Source organism: Neoarius graeffei, chromosome 8 (genome assembly GCF_027579695.1).
Source record: "Neoarius graeffei isolate fNeoGra1 chromosome 8, fNeoGra1.pri, whole genome shotgun sequence".
Lineage (NCBI taxonomy): Eukaryota > Metazoa > Chordata > Actinopteri > Siluriformes > Ariidae > Neoarius > Neoarius graeffei.
This window is the reverse complement of record NC_083576.1, coordinates 2,965,484-2,982,263: the sequence shown is the minus strand read 5'-3', so window position 1 is coordinate 2,982,263 and position 16,780 is coordinate 2,965,484. Positions and strand designations below refer to the sequence as shown.

Genomic DNA, 16,780 nt, shown 5'->3' with positions numbered 1-16,780 from the left:
TTTACAATAGGGAAATAAAATAACCAAGGGGGAATGATTGACCTTGCAATTGTTTTGCAAAGAGGAATGTCACTGATCCCCAATTGATCTGCCTGCTGATTACCATCCCACTCAAAACTGCGTACGGGTCGACCATACTCCCAGCATTCCCTTAGTGCCTGTTTGGTTGGGTGATTGTCTTCATGACCCTGTAGGTTTAGCCAATATGATACTGATAATTTCAGTCGCCTGAGGTCCAGTGGCATCTCCCCTGCTTCCACCTGAAGTGCTGGGACTGGAGAGGTCCTGAAGGCACCACAGCATATACGGAGGGCTTTGGCTTGTATCTTGTTTAGCTCTAACAAGGAAGTCTTGGCTGCTGAATTATATGCTATACATCCATAATCCAATACTGGTCGGATTAGGGCACTATAAATTCTTTTCAAGGATGTGCTTGATGCCCCCCAGTCATTCCCTGCTAAGCATTTCAGAATATTAATTCCCTTTTTACATTTGTCTATAACCTTTTGAATATGATTTTTAAAAGAAAGTTTGTTATCGAACCATACACCAAGGTATCTTAAATTATCCGTTTGCTTGAGTGGCTGCCCATACAACCTGAGGTCCACTGTAGGGTTAACCCTTTTCTTTGAGAAACATATAACTTGTGTCTTTTCAACAGATAAATGAAACCCCCACTCATGTGACCATCTTTCAACCTCGTTTATAGCTATTTGCATTCTGTTCCTTAGACTATCAGAATTGCGGCCTCTCACCCACAGTGCTCCATCATCTGCATAAAGTGCTCTACTGATTCTGGAATCAATATTGTTAAAAACATCATTAATCATTATATTAAATAGAACTGGGCTGCAGACGCTACCCTGTGGGGTACCATTTTCTATAGCGTAGATTTTTGAATGGCTCGCTCCAACTCTTACCTCTATGCTTCTATTCCTTAAAAAATCTCTAATCCAATTGAACATTTTGCCTTCTATTCCCATTTTATTCAATTTAAGTAAAAGACCCTAGCTAACAGCTAGCCGAGCTGCGGCCATCTTGAGAGCGGCGCCATTTTGGAGTCTCCGCCCCCTCGGTTTGGCCAGTGAGATTTCAGACAGAGTATTGTGGGAGGTGAGGAACCTTACTTACATGTAAAAGCCTGTATTTCGATATTTCAACAAAATGAAAGCTTTAAATATCATCAACTGCATAATCCTTTGTGTTATCTAAACACGCGTGGAAGGGAAAAGTCAAGTCAAGTCAACTTTATTGTCAAATATGCTATACATGCTGAACATACAGCACAGATGAAATATCAGTCCTCTCTGACCCACGGTGCAAACAGGCAATGCAATAAATAAAAATAGAATAAAAATAGAATAATTGAAAAAACAAACAATATAAACAGTATAAACACTCTAGATAGGAACTAGACGTAGACCAAAAGAAAAAAAAGAAAGCCGAAGTAAAGAAATAATAATAATAATAATAATAATAATAATAATAATAATAATAATAATAATAATAATAAAATACTCCGTGATGATTTATTTCAGGTGCAGTGTAATGAGTGCACATAGCCACCAGGTGGCAGCAGCGCGCTGATGTTTCTGTTTCCATAGAAACGCCGGGAACAAAACAGGAAGGGAACCAGAAGAGACCCGAGTGCAAGATTACTAAAGTTAAATAAATGTAGATTATTTAAGTGTTTATATTTTTGATATTACTGAATAATTAAATAATTCTGCATGGAATATTCACCGCCGAAGAAGAGGAGTGGACTTCCGCGAGAAGTGTGGAAATGGCTGCAGGGTTTCGAGCTCTCCACTTCACCCAGGAACATCCGGAGGTCAGAACAACAACAACAACAACACTCTGAGTAAACACACACACCGCTCTCAATAATAATAATAATAACAATAATAATAATTTGAAAGACTTGGAGTTAGAATTAGAATCAGAATCATGTTTATGACCAAGTTTGTTGACACACAAGGGATTTGGTTCCAGCAGCTGGTGTCTCACTAGTGATACAGAATGGGGGGGTTATAAGAAAAATAATGGACAATATAGACATTACACTATATATAGAGGACATTCCACGGTGGTGTGAAGATATGAGGTTTATCTTCAAGTAAAACTATTTTCAACACAAGAAGATAAACTTCATATCTTCAAGCCAATGTGTGATTTTCTTTTTATTCTATCGACACATTCACAAACAAAAAGTCCCCAAATTTATCAAAACACAGAGAGATTTATGTCCAGGCTTTGGTTCTCCATGTCCCAGATGGAGCTCGGATGGAAAATAAATACGAGTGGTGTATTTCCCACTAAAACACTCGTGTCCGTGAAACATATGTATAAATATATCATCTACAATAACTATTATAACTATTATATACAATATCTATCAATAATGGGCGGCACGGTGGTGTAGTGGTTAGCGCTGTCGCCTCACAGCAAGAAGGTCCGGGTTCGAGCCCCGTGGCCGGCGAGGGCCTTTCTGTGTGGAGTTTGCATGTTCTCCCCGTGTCCGCGTGGGTTTCCTCCAGGTGCTCCGGTTTCCCCCACAGTCCAAAGGCATGCAGGTTAGGTTAACTGGTGACTCTAAATTGAGCGTAGGTGTGAATGTGAGTGTGAATGGTTGTCTGTGTCTATGTGTCAGCCCTGTGATGACCTGGCGACTTGTCCAGGGTGAACCCCGCCTTTCACCCGTAGTCAGCTGGGATGGGCTCCAGCTCGCCTGCGACCCTGTAGAACAGGATAAAGCGGCTACAGATGATGAGATGAGATGTTATAAATATATCTGCTATCAACAATATAAACAACACAATATACAGACACCATGCAGAATATTTACAGGCAATGCACAATATAGAAGTCATATACACAACAGTCAGTGTGCACAGAGTGTAGTGAGGTCGCGTCAACAGGAAAATATGATACCAGACGTACAAGTCATACAGTAGTGTCATGATAAGAAGGGCTCAGGTGTGATAGTTATGAGGTTGATGGTACGGGGCAAAAAGCTGCTGTTATGTCTGGTGGTTCTGGTTCACAGTGCTCTATAGCACCTGCTGGAGACTCGACACAAGTACAAATATAACTTTGTGAGTTTTTATTTTTACTGCACCTGCGGCGGAGTCAGTGGGGTGAGGGATTGTAATCAGTGCAGTTTGTGTGTATGTGTGTGTATGTGTGTGTGTGTGTGTTAACAATCTAGTGTCTAGACGGTTGCACCGATTGACTTCAGATTTTCCGGGTAGGTGGGCAATGGTCCATAAATTACCTGATTAAATTTTGGGGGTAATCAGGTCAAGGTGAAGGTCAAGGTCACCAGAAAGGTCAACCTTTCAGTTAAAATAACATATTTTCCATTATAACTCAAAACCAGTTACCGATAGACAGATGTTTACTATTATGAGCATATAGGAACTCATAGGAACTCCCATATGGGCTTTCATTTGGCATCGTGATCTTTGACCTTGAGTGACCTTGAAAGGTCAAACTCAAGGTCATGGATTTTCATAGAACTATAACCTGACAGCTGATGATTGAGAAATATTACCATTATCAACATATAGGTATAAAATAAGTGCTGCCGGGCGAGGCTTGTTTTGTCTGGCAACACTTGTTTGTTTGTTTGTTTTCTTTTCATAATAATTAATGAAATTCTTGATATAAAACTACAGTTATTAATGCAAATATCCTACTACTCATTTGAAAAATTCCAATAATATAGAAATAAAATTAAATCATAAAATAAAATGCAAATAAAATATTCTGACATCAAATGCTTCACTTAAAAAAAACTGTACTGATATAAACGTCAAATTCTCAAACTCAAACAGTCCACAGAAACATTCTCAAATCATACAAATATAAAATAAACTGTTTAATTCGTTCAACACAACATGGGTCTTTTTGGCACTGGGAGAAAAATAAAATAGTTTAAAAAGCTCAGCATAGAAGTACAAATGAATCTTAGTGGCAAACTTTTTTATATCTATCTATCTATCTATCTATCTATCTATCTATCTATCTATCTATCTATCTATCTATCTATCTATCTATCTATCTATCTATCTATCTATTCCTCCCCCCAAATTTAACCCATATATAATACATGTACTGTTTGAAATAAAAATGTTGCCACTAATATCAATTACATAATTTAATAAAAGGAGCTAAAAATTCCAGTAATTATTATTAATATATTTTTTCAGCTTTATTTTAAGCTTTATTCACACACCACTAGTTTTAGTTACACTAAAATTACACTAATAAAATTGTATTTGTAAAAAATAATAACATAAGTAATATATGATAATATAAGATACATATGTATCATGTAACATTACAGGAAATTAATACCAAACTTTCACAATGATAAACACTTCAACAAAATCAATTTAAAATACACAGTTCTATAAATGTGTGTGTGTGTGTGTGTGTGTGTGTGTGTGTGTGTGTGTGTGTGTGTGTGTGTGTTGCTGTGTTTTAGAGATTTCTCGAATGGTTATCTGGTGGCGGAGATTTTTTCCTGGTATTTCCCGGAGGATTTCTCTCTACACTCGTACGATAACGGAACGTCGCTCGGGACCAAGCAGAGCAACTGGGCTCAGATCGAGAAGGTCAGCGTCGGTCTGATTGACCTCTTATTCAAGTCTTCATTCAGTGAGGTGTTTTAGCCATTTTGTAGTTTTGCACATGAAATGAATGTTTTTGTTTTTTTACAGTAAGTATGATTTTGGATTATTGGGTAATGGATTTGAGTTGCATTTATGTTTTTGCTGCTTCATGTTGTATTTGCTGTTTGCCGTCTTTGTTGTGATGTGAGGGATGAGGGGTGTATTTGACGTAAGCCTTAGATTTTTCGGGAGGCCAATGGAAAATAGTAGCAGTGAGAAACACACTGTTCTGACCGTGCTACTTATATCTGTTTAGTGAGCTTTTGTTGCCAGTGTTTTGTTAAATATAAATTCTTTTCCTATTTACAGCAACCTTTTAATTCATCTTTCATTGCTGCAAATGGATCAAATAAATTATTTTTGCAGCCGTATCAGTGAGCGTGTGTTCTAATCCATCCAACCTTTAACATTTTTCATGGCTTTTGGAATCATGGAACAAATGGGCACTACATGAGGAATAAACCACTGTGTGTGTGTGTGTGTGTGTGGGGGGGGCTGATTATTTTCCTATAACAGCATGTCCAAAAGTGTTCTATTCATGTTTTATTGTGCTTCTTTTCTTTTGTATTTTTTATCCATTTTCATTTACATATAGTCTGCTGTACACATCCCTGTGAATGAGCTGTTACTATAGAAACCATAATGTATTAGAACGAGAGCATTAATATAAACCTGCACTACTGTTAGAGCTGCTGTTAGAGAGAACTAATCAACACCTTCTGACCAATCAGAATCCAGAACTCAGCAGCAGTGCTGTGGAATACATCTAATTAGCACACAATATAAACACTACTTGTCTCTCTCTCCCTCTGTGTGTGTGTGTGTGTGTGTGTGTGGAGGCAGGTGTTGATGAAGCGAAACATCAGTTTGATGAAGGAGTCCATTAATGGTACGATTCACTGCAAACCAGCTGCAGCTGAGGCTTTAATTCAGGAGATTTACACACTACTGACCTACAGGAGGCAAGACACACACACACACACACACACACACACACAAAAGTGTTCTGTAATTTTTATATCAGTTTTATCCTCTCTGGGTTTATGAAATCTGTTTTAATATGTGGTCTTGAAATATCATTTTTGCTTTTACATAAAATATTTCTGAAGTTTGGACTGAAAACAATTTACAGGCTTTAAATACTCGTAAAAATATTCACAGCTCAGAATTAACCCTCATTTATACCGTACGTGTTGTTGCTGCAGTTCAGAGCATGTCCAGTAGGGAGCGATGATGATGATGATGATGATGATGATTGAACAGGGATCTACACTGACGGTGCAAATGAACTTCTCGACATTTTATTTTCGTATCACACAAACAGAGCCGCACAGAGGAGTTCACACTTCTCTGCGGTTTCTCAGTAACATGACAAGCTGCGTGTTTTTGTATTGTTAAGAGACAGAAGAGCGAGTGCCTGTTTATAGCTGCTGTAACGTAAGCGAGAACAGGAACTAACTTGCTTAAGGAATGTAATTATAAACAGATAAAATTTATAATGTGTCATTCTTTAATTAATAAAGCTCGTACTTGGTAAATAAACCACTAGAGGACGTGCTGTTGTAGGAAAATCATCACTCCAGGAGAGTTAAGAGTAACTCAGCTTCATCACACCATCCTGTCACTCGTTATTTTACTCGTTTTATATATAACACAGTGAAAGAAAACAATCTGTTCTTTTTTTCTTTGTTTGTGCAGAAAGGTAGTGACCTCCCACTAAAATGTTAGAAGTTAGGTTTGTGATTTTAAATCTGAATGTAAAATTGGTTCGGTGGTTCGATGAGACGCAACCCAAGGATTAAATCACCAAGAGTTTAATCTCGACTCTGCTTCGTCTCGGCAGGATCCAGAGTGTCCAGGAGGAGGCGCTGGACTTCACCGATCAGCGTTATCAGGAGCAGCTGCCCATGGTGGCTCGAGCCACCGCATCTAAAGCCATCAAGAACAACCTGTGTCTGAGTGAGGAGCTGGCCGAGCTCAGCCTCAGCACCAACCACAGGAAAATCCACAACATCATCCACCGGCATGTGGAGCTCCGGAGAGACGAGAGGAGCCAGAACCCACGTAATTAACACACACACACACACACACACACAGGTCATCCAATTTCCCACAACAATTTCGGTTCGTCAGACAACGGTCCAATAATTAACCTGGTACAATACAATTTACCATCCTCTGATCGATACGTGTCTTTAAGGCCAATTTATGCTGACAACCCAGTCCTCGCAGACGGCGTCGCAGATGGTGTCTGCGTAGCCCCCCCCCACCTTCGCAGACGCTCTGCGCGCACCTCCCAAAAATTGTGACCACCGCAGAAGCCTCGCAGACAAGAGGGCTCTGATTGGTCCACTCTACATCTGCTGTACACACACTTCCGCTTCCCTACTTTCCCAGTTTGGTTTGTTTTCACGACCGCCATTTTTAAAAACACGAGCGAAGATGGAGCAGCACGAAGAGCGGTTGATCGAGGAAGTGAGGAAGTACGTACATCTATACGACTCCAGTTCTAGTCATTATAAGTAACCGCAGGATAAACACTCCACTAACCACACCCACCAACTACTCCTAGCGATTTCGCGACTTCGCGCCCCCTTGCGTTGTGGCGGTGAATAACATTGCGCACGCCTATTACTCCCCGCTCAACGATAAATTACAACTGTCTGCGAAAAGCTATCTGCGAAAGCCTTGTCGCAAGAGCATGCAGAGGCCCTTATTCAGAGTCTCAAGTCACCATCTGTTAATTTGTGAACGATGACAGGGTTCTTCAGAAAATCTGAAGTAGCCGGCTAAAAAAAAAATTGGCAGCTCTGGAATTTGTCGCAGCAAAGAGCTAATGCTAATGCTAGGGGGGTCTGGGGGCCAGAAAATGTTGAAATTTACATGTCTTCTGGTGCCTTTGGTGCATCCTCAGGGAATAAATTACTCATCGTTTTCCTGTAAAATACTTGCAAAATCTGTATGAAATTTCCCTCCAGGTGTTCATGTGCTTGGCTCTCTCAGTTCCCCTCTGGACCACGTGACCACACCGTAACGTAACGTATGTAGTTATGTTGCAGAGTCAGGCAGCGTAGCCTGACTCTGCAACATAACTACATACGTTACGTTACGGTGTGGTCACGTGGTCCAGCTCAGCCAATCAGATCAACAAATATGGCGTCACTTCCGGTCACACTCAACCCGAATCAAAGACAATTTCATGGTGGAATAATTGGATTTGCAGCAAATTCTGGGCAGCGGAGACGATATAAATCACTTGAATATTGAAAGGCAAGTCTTTTTTTTCTGGGATTGAGTCGCCGGCGCAGGCCGTCTGTGTCACCGGCACTTGCGGACATCTCTGAATGATGACGTAGAGAAGGACTGTTTAAAAAGTATCAGACAAATCACCTGTTAAATTATATTTTACCTACCAGCTGTTTGTCCTTTTTCATAAATATCAGATTTATGATTGTTGTTTGTTTTACAATTATTTGCCTCAGACTCAGTGAATATCGGTGAATAACATCTGAGATGAAGTCGAGATTGAGGTTATTATTCCGCGATATTCACTGAGCCTGAGGCAGATAATTGTTTGAGTATAAATACACAGGTGATTACTTTAAAAAATCATATTTAAAAAATAATTTCAAACTTCAAAATCTTCACGTAAATGTAATAACAGTGTAGCGCAGACTTGTATCACTTATCTACTGTACGCCGAGTCACATAAAATACTTTGTTTTGAAATCGATAAAATGAATCCCAACCCCACCTTCCCTTTGAGTTTTAGACCAAACTTCGGAGCATCTTTAGTGCTTTTAGGATCAGCGTTTTCTTTCATCATGTGCAATTCTTCCTCACTTACAACAAATAACGAAGCCATCAGCCACCATTTTGCCGAGTCGTTCGAAGAGATTATCAAGAAATAATCCAAATCTCTCAACCAATCAGAGTGCATGATTTTCTATAATCACCTGTGTGTTTATACTAAATGTAATTAACGAGATCACTCTGGAAGGAAGTCCATCAGATTTGGGTGTGTTCAGGTGACATAGACTTTTAGCACTTAACAGCTACAGTCACTACATTTTTAGTGATAGCTGAACATTGGAAAGTTTCATTTTACCATGAAAAAAATGATAGTTTCCAGAATGTAATATACCAAATTTAATATATTATTCATAATTCGAATACGATGTAAACACTAATGTTCATGTAATTACAGTGAAATGATGTTGTTCTTGGACCCCGAAGATATTATTATTATTATTATTGTATTTGACATTGTTTGTGATTTTGATATCTCTCGTGTATTTTACTGATATTGAACAAGTTGTTTGAGGAAATCTGACTGAAAACACTTTATCATTTTTCCCTTTAAGAAAAAAGATCAGGAAAAGCTCCCACTTTCCACAAATACTTATTTATAGATACAATTTTTTGACCAGATGTTAGGTTTTGGAGGTATAGTTTAGCTTTCTATCTGAAAATTATGAGTCTAAGGAGATAAACGCTAACGCTCATGTAATTATAGTGATGCGATGTCGTGCCTGGACCTTGAAGGTCACTGCATGTTTCTGTATTATTATTATTATTATTATTATTATTATTATTGGTAGTAGTAGCATTAATTGCTATGTAATTGTTTACATTTAATTTGCTTATTGTTGCATTATTGACTGACTATTTATTTACTTATTTATTTATTTATAGTAGTGATGTTTTATTTTCTGTTTTTGTCTAACAGAGCGTTTTAACATCAAGCCCACGCTGGGAGAGCAGGCCATCCGACTACCACCATCACGCTCGCAAACACATGCACCAGTAAGATTACAGCGTCATCAGCTTTCAGCACTCACACCAGAGAAATAACAGCAGGAGAGAGAGGCTAGAATAAAAACTCAATCAGATTTTGGGTTTTGAAGCTTCACCAGTTTGTTTAGTCGGTGTTCAGCTGATTGATTAGTCACCCACATGTCCAGGATGAGCAGATCACAGTGTACATCAAGCACTTTCATAATATAAACCTGTGATTTTCAGGTGCACTACAGTCAGAGCTGCTGTGAAAGGAAATTAATCAACACCTTCTGACCAATCAGAATTCAGCAGTGCTGAGGGATAATGGACATGAGTTCATTCAGAGATCTTATAAAGCAACGAGTCTGATTAATGGTAATGGTGATTAACTGTGTGTGTGTGTGTGTGTGTGTGTGTGTCCAGCATGGTGACTGATGGGAGTTGCAACGCACTCTGCAGGGATTGGACCGCCTCTCCAGCTCTGCTTTGGAAATAACGAGCATTTAGGAAAGATGATGATAAACATATTTATTGTATTTGTGATCAGACTGAACGTACGCAATCTCCACTTTACAGCATCATGACGAGTGTGTAGTGTAATGAGACCTGCACTGTGTATAATGATTTAAGGCCCCGGTCACACCGCCCGAACTTTGCTGGAGTGTTCCTTGAACGGTAGGGAGGGGGGGCCGAATTTCGACAACGCTCGTCACCGCGCACAAAATGGGAAAAAAATCGAAAACACGGGCGTTGGCTTAGCGGTGCACCGCTGAAGCCGGCGTTGCTTTAGCGTTGGTTTAGCGGTGACGCGAGCGTTGGTATAGCGGCGTTCTGCGCATGCGGGCTTTGGCTCGGTGGGGGTATAAAGTTGGTTTAGCGGCACCGCTTGTGACTACGGAGCTGAACGGATCGTTTTAATACAAGTTCTGACAGATTTTTGATAGAAGCTCCACCATCAGCTTGTCATACAGTCCATGTTCAGGCCTTCTCAGTATCCACTGTCTGACCCACACAACTCTGTCTCTCCTTCTTCTCTCTCTTCTCCTTTTTTTTCTATAGTTAAAATTCTTATTACTGTTCTGTTGTCTGTATAGCTTTTCCCCTTTTTTCACTGTTGTTTAGTTGATCTTATTATCATATTTTTATCTATAAAAACGTTTGTTATTAATAATATTATTTATATTATTATTTATATTACTTTATACTTTTTATTATCATTCATATTACTTTATTTTTTGTTTATTGTTTGCTGTCAGTCAGATTATTTCTATTTTCATTATGTTTTTGCTGTCTTTTCCTTAATGTTATTATTATTTGCTATTATATTATCTTTATCATTATTTAAACATCATTTAATATTTACTATTAATATATACAACATTTTACTTTATAATTGTTAGCCATAGGTACTAGTCATACTTTTTGAAATCAAATTTTATAATCAAATTCCAGTCTAGTCTATATAATGCATTTTCATTGTCTACTAGTCTAGTCAATTTAAGTCAATTTATTATTATTATTATTATTATTATTATTATGGTTATTATTATTATTATTATTATTATTATTATTTTCACCATTTACATAGTACAGTGAGTCAATATTAAGTCAAATCATAACGTTGCCATTGCTGTTTTACGTGTTTTAATGGGACCACAATGGAAATAAGTGCTTGCGCTTTCTTGTGTAATCCTGATTTTAATGTATTTTGTACTTCATTTTACATTATGATCGAATCAAATCAAATCAAATCAAAAAATCTGTCAACAGCTTGTTGCAATCTGAGGAGGTTCTGATTCTGCTGCTGGACTAGTGCACCAATCATAGCAAGTCTCTCAGCATCCATGGTGATACAGTTTTACTGTAACTTTGAGCAAATTCGATATAGATGAGGTCTGAACTCAACGGCAGCTCGATTCCAAATGAGCTCCTGGTCCATTTCTCCCCGTATTTATAGCCAAATTCTGGTCCCGCTCCGACACCTCTATACCAACGCCAAACCAAAGTTCATCGCCGCCATGGATAGCTGCTTCAACGCCCGACACCGTTCCAGCAACCCCGTGTCCGCTCGTAAAACGCTTACAACCGCTCCACCGAAGTTTGTGCAACGTTTAATCGCCGCCCGGGCAACGCTGGCGAAGCAGCGGTGGTCCAGCGTTCAAGATTTCTGCGTTGGCCTAGCGGACCCAAGCGTCCACGAACTTGCGTCTAGCGGTGCCAAACTTTGACTGGGCGTTGGTGGAGCGGGGGTGAACTTTGCCGCGGTGGAAAATTGCCCCCTCCTCACCGCTCGCAATATTTTGTGCAGCTCAAAACTTTCGGAGCGGTAGGAGGGCCCCTCGAGAAACATCAGCGGTGGCCGAGCGTATACGGCGTTGCTTTAACGGGGGCCAACTTTTGTTAAACGGTGGTGAACGGTTACGAGCGGTGATGAATTTTTTTCACCGCTCCAGGAACGCTCCAGCAAAGTTCGGGCGGTGTGACCGGGGTCTAAGTTTCCATTACTAGCCTCGTAGATCCAGGACAAAAAAAAAAAAAATCAGACACTAAATACTTTTTATCTGATCGACTATGTTTAAGGGAAACAGTACGTTAAGAACGTCTGAGTCTCATGTTTGATGAAACAACATGTTGCAGGTGTGTGAGCAATAATAAACGTCATTTAATAATAAATCAGCATGCATGGACATGTTTATTTCTGTTTTGTTTTGGGGGTTTTTTGTACTAACGGCACCTTACTGGAGTTGCACTCCAAATTTCGTTGTATGGTTTTTCGTTTTTTAAATATATAATGACAATAAAGGCATTCTGTTCTATTCTTCTAGTTATATCTGTTCTTAAAATGTTTGATAAAATATTTGGTGGAAAAAAATCAGATATCTGAACATGGTTAATTTTTAATTTGGTTTGTTGTGGTTATATTTGTATCTCTCCACAGTTTATTTTTATTTCATTATTTGTCATTTATACCCAAGTCGTTTTGGACACATTTTAATTTTCCTTTTAATTTTTATTTGATAGTTTGCCACTTCCAGGAAAATGATAAAAATATTTTGGCCTCATCCTGTCCTAGTCTAGTGTTCAACCTATCCTATTATATGCCCCGCCCCCAGGGGTGTGTCTCGCTGTATAGTTGTGGCTGTTGTAGCAGTAAACATGTTTCATGTGTGGTTTTTTTTTGTTTGTTGGTTGGTTTGTTTTTGTTTGTTTGTTTTCTTTTCGGCAGTGCATCCTCACACACACACTGTTCGCCCCTTTTACACCTGAAAATGAAAATAAATATTTGGAGTTCATGTAGAAGCAGGGGCGCAGATACGTTTTTTGAACTGGGGGGGACAAAGCTGCCAGCAAACCAACCCTAACCCCGATATGCCTGTCAAACTTGTTGTGGGTAACCATAGCAACCAAGCTCGAGCTCGCAACCTGTGCAGTCTGCGCAGCTCAACCAACCGAATATCAGTCTTTGTTTTGTTTTGTGTGAGTTGTTGCAACTATGTCTGTACTGCTGTGCACCTCAATAAACCGAATGGTAATTAGTCTTTTGATTTTTCCGTGAGGTTTGCCTTATGCAAAGAAAGACAGCATAGACGTTTTTTCCTCCCTATAAGTGGGGGGGGGGGGACCGAACGAGGTGAATTTAAATCTGGGTGGGACGAATCCCACCTGTCCCACCCTCTATCTGCGCCCGTGAGTAGAAGAGGGCGGAGTCGTCTGAGTTGGTGGTCATGTGACTTGGAGGAGTGTTTTACCAACTTACAGGTGTTCAATTCACTTGACCTCACCTTAAAAAAAAACACTCCATAACTCTAAAAACACTTCTCCATATTTAGCTAGTTCACTAAGTTATTGTCAAGTTTGTTTTTGTGTCTCGAACGCTGTTGGATGTTGTGTAATAAATCAGTTGAGCATTTCAACATGCTGTCATTGTGACTTCCTGTTTCTAAAGGAAATGCATCACCAACCATACAGAATCAATTTACTGCTCTCAAGTCTTGAATTTTTCCTTTTAAATAAAGATGCTGAATGTGGGGATTTGGCGACCCCTCTGGTAGAATGATGTCATTACAAGCGTCTCGGTGGAAAAACTCTTCCAAATCAACTTCACTCCTTTTTTTTTTTTTTGCACCTCTTTCTCTTCTAACCTGTGTTTTCTCTTCATTTAGAGCCACGGTTCACCCCTCACCTCACTCCGCTTCATTGAAATCCATCAACTGCTGCTGCGATGCAGTAAAATTGAAGCTTGAATGGTTTATTATTGTCAGCAAAACCCCAGAATTGCCAGTTTGCTTTCTTTAGGTATCCATAGCAACAAGAGTGAACAATCACTGAGGAAGACAGGATGTGATATAACACAGATTCTCAGTGGCCGTGCATGTCAGTCAGGGCCGGATTATGCGGCCACAGGCCCCTGGGCAGAAATGTTGGATGGATGCCCCCCCAAAAAAAAAAAAAAAAACGTGGTGTGGCAGGTGGGTGTTTTTTATTGTAGCCTAATATGTCACAACAGAATGCTACCGGACAGAATAGTTCCAATTGCATATCAACAAAACTGAACTGTTATGTTAGTGCACTAGACAGAACACATAATTATTCTGATTTCAACCGGAAGCACTGCCCACTATTGGAAAACCATTAAGAACCACTGAAGTTAAACTCCTGAAAACCTTAGGCAGGCATATGAAAAATAAAACAAATTAAGCATTATATGCTAAAACCATCAAAGCTCTTAAAATTAAATAATTTAAGTAGGCCTATTTTAGTGTTTATGAACATTTATACAGTAGCCCATGAATTGCTGAATGAAAATAATATATAAACTTAGCGAAATTGGAGGACTTTTAAAATGTTTTAGTGTCTGACAGCTTTCTCTGTTTCTGACTGGCATCCTCCATTGCTCTCCTTTCTCCAGTCAGGTCTCCGAGGCCTATCATTGTGTCTGTCTGGTTGTCTATCTGTCTGATCTCCTCACTTCTGTCCTCTCTTTCCACTGGATCCTTAAGGCTAGCTCTCCTCTCCTTGTCTCTCCAGGGTATGTCTAGGCAATGAATTGCAACACATTACACGTAAAAGTAAATAGAAGTAGGCCTATATCTTCAATAAGAATCTGTAACATTAAATAAGAAATAAAACAGTCAGAATTTATGTCTATGACTGTACTCCCTGACGCACCTGTTAGAAAGACTTCTAAGACACAATGCCCCTACCCTTCTGCCCATATTTGCTGATATGCTCAGCCAAAAATGGATCAAATCTAGAAATGACCTCCAAAAAGCCTAAGAAATTGCCATTGTGTGGAGAGGCAAGTAACTCGTTATCCCCCCGAAAGGCTAGTCCACGTTCAGAGAGGAACTGGATCACTGTAATCACGCGTTTCAAAACCTCTCGCCAATATCGTTTTTCACTCTCTAGCTGCTGCACCAGTTTAGCATTTATGGCCCCCTTCCCACCAGTGACAGAACGCTGACACAACGTTAGCATGCATGCTGAATGCTGGCAACTTTTTTCGTGGTCAAGCAGACGCTCGGGGTGTTTCCAATCTGAAAACCCACTAACTAATTGATTCCTCTTTAGAGAGAACAGCATACATGGAAAGCAGAAGATGTTTCCCGTGGAAGGGGAGTACACTAACCACTCTCTAGTTACTTTCACGCCATTGTGGAGAGTACATTCAAAGAGATCATTAGTGAGCGAGCGAACTCTACCTCCCAAGCCCACATCGCGGACTGACATGGGATACTTTCTCCTTCGGTTCTGGAATGCTGCAGGCCCTCTGTCAATCAGAACAGCGCAAGCCTCCTCAGTCATATTCCGCCATAGAGCCGGATCAGTTTCAGTGTACATCCATGTAGGTTGAGGTTGAGAGCAGCTATCGTTAGGCTCAGAATGGAGCGAGCTGCAGCTACAGTAGGCTCCTCAAGTGGTGGTGGCCGTGAATCAGCTAGAACTGATTCTGGCCTCTGAGCTAACGGTGTGGTCTTGTAGCCTGTCCTCATTTTGCTCGACCACAGCTATAGCTACAGTATTCTGTCATATGAAAAATGTGTCAATTGATGGCAGGCTTCTTAACATTAACGCCTCCCTTTCTTGTTTTTCTCATTTCTTTTTACGTTTGCTCCATCCACTTTTTACACTCATGTCTGCAGGCTTTTGTTGTTTTGTTTTGACGTTGAAGTTAGCCGTGTGGTAGAGAAAAGGGGGCGGGCATGTTACTATTTTGCACCAATTATATAATTTTATTTAGCCCAGAGCTACCGCTCTGATTTAGCCTAAACAAAAGGGGACAGGGGCTTGGCAGAAGAGTAGAAAACTGGGTGGGTAGCCTACTACTTAGAAACGAGGTTACATCAGGGACGTCTATGGATCTCTTACACTAACAGCAATGGATTATTATTTTTTTTTTTTACGGACCCCATGGCTGGGCGGGACCCTGGGCACATGCCCATAAAACCTATTGATTAATCCGGCCCTGGTGTCAGTTTGTGTGCGTCTTACACAGATCTTCAGAATTCAGAAGTGATCTGTTTTACAGATCTGCACCGGATCAGTATGAGAACATTGAACATTTGGCCCAAATCCGGGACAGATCCGGTTCAAACTGGAGCTCATACCATCTTCACAGCCACTTCACAGAAGTCATTAAAAAATGATCATTTATTAACAAAATTCTAACATATATAATTTCAGGATGTCTTGTCAACCTAAATATACACAAATATCTGAGTCGCTGCCTCGTGGCGAGGCAATACATCAGTATGTTTCCATGGTAACTGAACAATCAAGGCATGAGAATAGAGGGAATTGAGATGGTAGGGCTCACTATGAGCCTTTCAAGACACACACACTCCATTCACACAAGTGTATTGTGTGTGTATATGTGTGTGTGTCCGCGTGCAAGGTCTTCGAATGCCAGCTAACTGCATGCAGACGGCTAGCTGCCCTCATAGAGATCACACGGCCATCTGCTGTGTGCTTTCTCATCTGTGCCTGTAGTGCTAAGTAGGGGTGTGTGTGTATGTGTGTGTGTGTGTATTTGTGTATTTGTGTATGACAGAACATTTACAGTCACATATCACAACCACACAAAAGCATGTCTAGCCAGAATGTATGTGCTGTTCATTAGATCCACAATCACTGCTCACACACACACACACACACACACACACACACACACACACACACACACACACACACACACACACACACAGAGGAGCCAAGTCTCCGACCACTTTTCCTCTCCCACAGATCTTGTGTGCATCACAGTCTGCTGAGAAAAGCAGCATCATTAATGCCAAGGGTGTGGCCTTTGTCTTATTATTATTATAAAT

At 40.1% G+C, this 16,780-nt stretch overlaps 1 protein-coding gene across 2 annotated transcripts; it reads left to right on the top strand.

Moving 5' to 3' along the window:
* Window positions 1-1,614: 1,614 nt before the first annotated feature.
* Window positions 1,615-10,575, top strand: spata4 (spermatogenesis associated 4). 2 transcript variants are annotated; one of them, XM_060926783.1, is made up of 6 exons: window positions 1,615-1,831; window positions 4,490-4,619; window positions 5,520-5,638; window positions 6,520-6,740; window positions 9,406-9,482; window positions 9,879-10,575. In XM_060926783.1, exons 1-6 carry the CDS (start codon window positions 1,731-1,733, stop codon window positions 9,888-9,890), a joined length of 660 nt encoding a protein of 219 aa, XP_060782766.1. In that variant the 5' UTR covers window positions 1,615-1,730; the 3' UTR covers window positions 9,891-10,575. The 2 variants fall into 2 exon arrangements, with proteins under 2 accessions (XP_060782766.1, XP_060782768.1); XM_060926785.1 differs by lacking the exon at window positions 9,406-9,482.
* Window positions 10,576-16,780: the final 6,205 nt, after the last annotated feature.